The sequence below is a fragment of the Phaethon lepturus genome, unplaced genomic scaffold, assembly GCF_000687285.1.
Source record: "Phaethon lepturus isolate BGI_N335 unplaced genomic scaffold, ASM68728v1 scaffold12191, whole genome shotgun sequence".
In the NCBI taxonomy this organism is placed as follows: Eukaryota; Metazoa; Chordata; class Aves; order Phaethontiformes; family Phaethontidae; genus Phaethon; species Phaethon lepturus.
The window spans coordinates 21,656-28,330 of NW_010515600.1; the positions used below are offsets into that span (position 1 = coordinate 21,656).

General features: G+C 39.5%; 1 protein-coding gene across 1 annotated transcript in view; it reads right to left on the reverse strand.

The window, feature by feature from the left end:
* BNC2 (basonuclin 2) overlaps positions 1-6,675 on the reverse strand; it is a 112,383-nt gene that overhangs the window by 1,557 nt on the left and 104,151 nt on the right. Inside the window, exon 6 of the mRNA XM_010295832.1 lies at positions 4-466. Within this exon, the coding sequence (XP_010294134.1) occupies positions 4-466 (463 nt within the window). The remainder of the gene's footprint in view (positions 1-3; positions 467-6,675) is intronic.

Below are 6,675 nucleotides of genomic sequence, written 5' to 3' on the forward strand. Positions count from 1 at the left end.
CATTCTTGAAAGGCGTAGGGGAAACTTCAGATTCACTGCTTTCATTGTATTCATTTTGGGTTGTAAGGCTTGGTTCACGGAGCCTCATTGCTGGCTGTTCCAGCAGGAGGCCATTTGGAGGCAGCCCCAACAGTGGAGCAGAGACTGGATTTATGTACTGGAATGGAAGCAAGAATGCAAGGCTATTCGGGATGTTTTCAAAATGATGAATGCTGGAAGGGTTGCTATTCTCCAGGTGAGCAAGGAGACTTGGGCTCCTGGTGCGATTATTGCTTTCAATAAAAGTCCTTATATCTGAATCTGTCTTTGAAGACGGCACAGCCACAGCCTGCCCTTCTTTTTCTTGAATTGCCATCAGCTCCACAATGGATTTGGTTTCTCCAAATCTCAGGAACTGCTGAAGGGTAATGATCTCTTCTTCCCTGGACATGATGGCCCAGCGGTCCAGCACCTTGCCTGCAGCATCCTAGAGGCCATATCAAAGAAACAACAAAGACAAACACAAAGAAAAAACTTATTGATTCTGCATAATTATTGAATTCAATAGGAGGTGCTCTGCTGCCTGAACATGAAACACTAAGCTCAAAAAACAACATGCAAACAGCGTTAATAGAACACAACCCAAAAATGCAAACTTTCCAGCCATGCAAATATAGTAATTAGAGTCACAGTCAGAAAAACAGATTGAGTTTAATAATGTCAGAGCAAACAAAATGTAGACCACGGGACTGTGATCTAAAATGCTTTCAACACTTTCGTTTTAACAACAAGTGATCTATATACAATGCTACCGTTTAGCATACATTAGCGTAAAACGTGAACTGTTGCTGTGCACTCCATTGTAAAATACAGAAAGTTGTACCTCAATTGCTTTTAAATGGTGACACTATAAGAAAGAGCTAAATAAATGCATTGGATTGATAGATTTGCTTCTTTTATATACGCAGACATAAGACTGAAGTGACTCATGGGCCATCTCACAAGAAATTTTGATGCAAGGCAAAAAGTCTTAAAAATAGTACATAATACTTGTACCTTACTCCTTTTTTTTTTTCTTTTTCTGGTTTTTTTCCCCATGACAGCAATACTGAAAAACATATTCATTATAAACTTGCATTGAAAGGTAGAAATTGGGGCACTGGTTTTAAGCATAACTGGACTATTACTGGCAACTGATTGTAAGCTTGCAATCTTGGTATGATTTAGACTTAAGAGACTACTTTTTTGCAGCCTTGTTATAAATGACAGTTAAAAATATGTAAAAAGTAAGCATCTGATGGATGTAGATAGCATAAATGTGTAAAAATGTTGTCTCTTAACATTGCCTTCTGATAGCAAGGGAAAAATCCAGAGAGAATACACATCAGTAATCACTAGACTATCTGTTGTTAAATATACATTAAAAAGCATTTCACACTTTCATTTTTGCTAGTAAGCATGAGATTTGCCTGAAGGTAGGACTTAAAAATTCTGCAATGTAATGTCAGGCAATCCATTCCAGCATGTATTGATAAAAACGTATTAAAATACTTATATAATGAATGCATCATCTTATTGGCATCTTTCCTTTTGGGCAAATGCTGGACATAACATCAGCACAGTAACTATAACCGACAAGCACTGTTGCAGGCCATCAGACCAGAGTTATTTCAATGCTTCCTCATGCATTAAACAGTTTGAAAGTCTTGCAAGATACTCCACTGTACTGTCTCTGATCTTTTAAAATCTTTAATCTCAGCTACCGAACCTTAACAGAACACTTTGGACTACACCGTATTGCAAAAACCACTAGCTCTTGTTTGATTATGAAGCCTGCAAATACCTTTTGGTTTTTTCAGTTCTTATTATTTTTTTATTTTATTATCTTCAGTCCTCAGAGGACTGATTCTTCTCTCCCTTTACATTTTCGAGAGTACTGGAAAATGCAGTTTGCCCCAAGTAGTAAAGCATACATTTATTTGATTAGAGCTGGTTTTATTATTTCAGTTCTGTTTCACCTCTCTGGATACAAAGTTAGTGACGAAGGTCAATGCCACATACGTTTCAGAACCTTAGATCCAACTGTAAAACCTTTAGAAAGGCTCCACACGTGACCATTCACAATCAAACCTTACAAGACTATGAGACCTTCAACAGCAATTAATTATGGAAAATCTTACCCAGCTGACCCAGATGGAAAGCCCCAGGAACCATCTCTATGCAGAAAATGTTTAGCATGTATTTACACAGTGATGAAGGAAACACCATGATGCAGATATTTGCCCTGGTTTGCAGCATTCGTCAGGACATGTCCCCACCTTTGAACACCTTTAAGCACTGTGGACATCTCTAAATATCTATGCCCACCCAGTTCTACCTGTCTGATGGAGCAGTATTTTACAGGCAGTCAGTGCTATCTAGTAGAAATCATCCAGAACACCAAAAAACCCCACACAACAACAAAACAAAGCGAAACGAAACAAAACCAAAATGAGGCGAGGGGAGGGAAGAAAAAAACACCAACACCACAAACAATTAAAGGCCAGGTTCGTATTTTAAAGCTCAAAGATTATATTTTTTTCCCGTCCAACTAACTTTGGCTACTCTCTCCATGAGTGTGACATAAAGCTTTTTACATGTACATCTTCCACAACTTCCAGCCAGCCGTACTGGTTCTACGTTTGAGTCATTCCTACTGGGAACTGCGAAACCAGACTCAGTTCAGGTTTTGGTCTCCAGGCCCTCGCTGTCACTTCTGACCCAACCTATATACACACATTTCTAATCTCAAGCCACAAGGATTAATTCCTTCTAACTGAAACTTGCGTTGTTTGAAGATGGAAATAACATAGTCTAATTTACGCTGCTTACATGTATTGAATTAGGATCCTGTCTGCAGCCAGCTGCAGGCTGCTTTGTAATGTACTACTGGTAGTAATTTGTTTTGTTTTTGCTTTAATTTGTAAATCACTCACAGGCTTATGTAACAGATGGATGCTTTACAAAAACGGATATTTAAGTAAAAAAAAATGAAATACAGCCAGCACAACAATAACTCATAAGAACAGTCGGTGCAGATCCTGTAACGGACTCCCCATGTAAGTGGAAGGCGGTATCGCTCGGTCCTGCGCCCAGCGGCAGCGCACCCAGCTCGTTGTGCGCACGGAACCGGCAGACGTCGTGTACGTGCAGGGGCTCCCAGTGTGCTTTCGGGGAGCGACTCCACAGCTTAACCCAGAGAAGCCGGCAGTTGGCTACATGAGCTACCTCTTAATGAGACACCACCACCCTCTGTTTCACTTAGTTTACGGATTTGCAGTGAGGAGTGCCGGACCTTCAGCAGCTGCTAAGTCCCACTGACCAGAGAAACGGGCAGTCAAGGGTGTGATTGTCGTGGGGTCACCCCTGCTGCCACGAAACCGCAGGGAATCAGAAACCTGCTCTTGCATCATCCTTCCCTACTCCTGTGAGTTATATCAAGCTATATCTTGTTAATTTTCAGCAAGAAGTTGTTTGGCTTTGTTCACCCGGCACAAGTAAAGAAAGATTGCGCGGATGCCTATATTTCATAGAAAAGACACTACTTACGGATATTTCGTAGAATATGCTTCAATATTTACATAGTGATGGCTTTCCATAAATCATTGTAAGTATGTATTATGCAAAACTAGATAAAGAGCGAATAGGAATGTCATTTTTTGATAAAACTTAAAATTAACAAAAAATCTAACCATTATCCCCTTTGAATTAAGCTATAACTAGCTAGGGATCTCTCTGTATATGGTAATACTTGATTAGAGGTTCAAGTCCTTTCTTACATGTAATCGATTTCTTGTTTCTTATAATCTCTCACACTAAATTTTCTCCCCAAAGCCATTAAATCATATCCACATTTAAATATTTCATGACAAAAGGTTCCAATTTATATTACTTTTTTCAGCTCACAACTGATTAAGCCAAGCCTCCTGTGACAATGTGTACAAGGAAGTCAGCGAGCAGAGATACCACTGCATGCTTACAGCTTTAAACCAGGCAGTCGACAAGTAAGCCCAACCCATAGAGGGTACAGTGATGCTCTTCCTTCTTTGCCCATACAGCCTTGTATTTATTTTTATTTTAATTTATATGTGTGGGCAGCTTTCTCACAATTTCAGACGGAAAAAAATATTTTGATCTCTAAATCACTTTAAATTAACCTCCAAGGATACAAGACATAACCTTGAATCTTTTTCTAACTCTAAACACACACTTGACTCTATTATATGTATAGATACAGATTCACATACACACATACTACATTAAATCTATAAAGTAACGTCATAGTTAATCACCCTGAACCTGCCTCCTCGTTTTTGCTGACCGTATGTTAGGAAGAGGTATGTCAGGCTATGTTAGGGTACATCTTGTCTTAAACGTCTGGGTCAGATAGAACAAGTGATAGGTGTCAAGACGATTGATTTGCATGATACAAACAGGCTACAACAGAAGATGGACACAAAGATAACTCTAATTGTTAGGCGCTTAATTGGGGAGGATCATGAAGATGAGGGGACCTCATCTCCTGAGGGCCTAAAGGCCTTTACAAATTTCATGCTTTCAAATCAGCTTTAAGACCTCTCAATTTAAAAACTGCCTATTTAGAAAATAAGGACAGGTCACGCAAACATACACTATAAACATAACACTGTAAACATCGAGCTTTTGTTATGAAATCAGTTGTTTTAAACTCTCACTTTGTTTGAGAAGCTCCATTGACTCCTGTGCCTGTATTACCTGCAGGTAATTTTACATGTCTACACTCACACAGACACACGTATGTACATTCACATACACACCACAGACTTTTTGCAGTTCTACTTTTATCCTACTAATTAACTTCTTGTCATAGGTAAAATGTATATATACAACTGTCTGAATACATAGTGAGAGATGGTTACACAAGAGTTGAGATTAACAGAAAAGTTAAAAAATGTTAAAATTGCTTCTTAAACAAGTCTTAAGTTCTGGGAAGCACTCAAGGATTATTTTCAGGAACTATTGTGATGACTTCTGAGAACCACTCACAGTGACATAGAAAAACACATTGCTAGTCTTCATATTTTAGCAACTTTGCATATGCACCATAAACTGCTGCTTTTGATGCATATCAGCTAAGTATCCATGTTACAAAATATTACATAGATACATGTTTGATTAAATAATTAAGCAAGCCTAGTGTTTATCACAAATCTTTCTTCCACAAGCCCTTCTTAAAGAGCTATACATTTTGTAGCTGATGTCAAAGAAAGGTTTTGGTTGCAGCTGTTAACAGTTGAAAAGCAGACTGAAAGATACTCATTTGGTCATACTATAATTGCAGAGGATGGTTTTAATTAGGCCGTAGACAGAAAAAAAAAATCAACATTTGTTTCTAATGAAGGAAAGCCTACATAAGTTCCATGATTTTGGGTTTGTTGTTTTTGTTTGGCTGAATTTCACAGGAGCATCTCTTTGCTTCCCAATTAAATTTCAAGTTGTTACACTCTGGGTAGTCCTAATTCCTGGGGTGAAACTTACCAAAAGTGTGCAGGAGCACACCAACTCGCATTAGTACAGATGGGGCAATGTGCAACACCTCTTGCTCATTTTGGCTAAGTCCCACTGACCTCAGTAGGACAGAAATAAGCCCTCTACCTAGTTTTCTATAGAAGCATATACTCACACATACAATCACATACTCATTTTCCTGATAGGTGTTTTTAGCATGCTGAACGTAACTCACCTTTGCTCCTGTAAACATGAAGAAAAGCTGTGCATACTTGCGCACCGTTTATACATGTGCAACTGATATGAGATTTAACACACCCAGCCTGCAAAGAGCCATGGTTAGAATATTTTTCCCCTCATCTGTCACTTCTCATCCACCTCCCACCAGCCCCCCTTCGCCAACTGAAACCATATGAACAAACTCATGTTTAAGTGTCAGCAATCCTTTCCCTGAGTTATACTGCTGCAGCAGGAACAAGCACAGTGCAGCACTAGCGAGTTCTCGGTCAATAATGGAAATCTTTTGGCTTCACTGCAGCCCCCACTCTGCTAGAAAAATCAAAAGTGATAGATCTTCTTCACTTCTGACAACCCCTTTCTCTTACCTGTTGGACTTGTTTTCTTTGCCCCAAAGACATGGGGCATGAGATACCTGTCTGTTAGAGCAGGGGAAGAGAAGGCGGCTGTCTTTCCCTGAAGTATCACTGAGAATGACGCTGGCAGTATGTATTCAAATGAAGAGTAACATGAAGGAGATTTTATTTACTTATATGCATGCTTATATTTTCTTCCACTGCCAGGTTTGTAATGGTACTTGCTCTGGTTGCTCCTTGGACTCCAGGCCTCCTTATGCATTCAGCAGCAAAAAGCTTTGCGTTTTGGCCAAAAGGACCCCCACAGACCTTTGCAAACTTTACTAACTGATATTGTAGGCACTGGGTCAAATCTGGCTGCAGTTTAGACCCAGAGTAATGGCACTTTAAATCCAGAGTAATTCCACTGACCATGTTGGAATGTAATTTTGACATAACTTCACTCTGAAACATGATGTGGAGCCAAATCTGTTTGAATATATATCGGGGGCGTACCACCATGGTGGAGCACAGCGGCTGTGTAACGATGCACAGGAGCACTGCTCAACGGTTTTGGAGTGAAAGTGAGGAACACCAT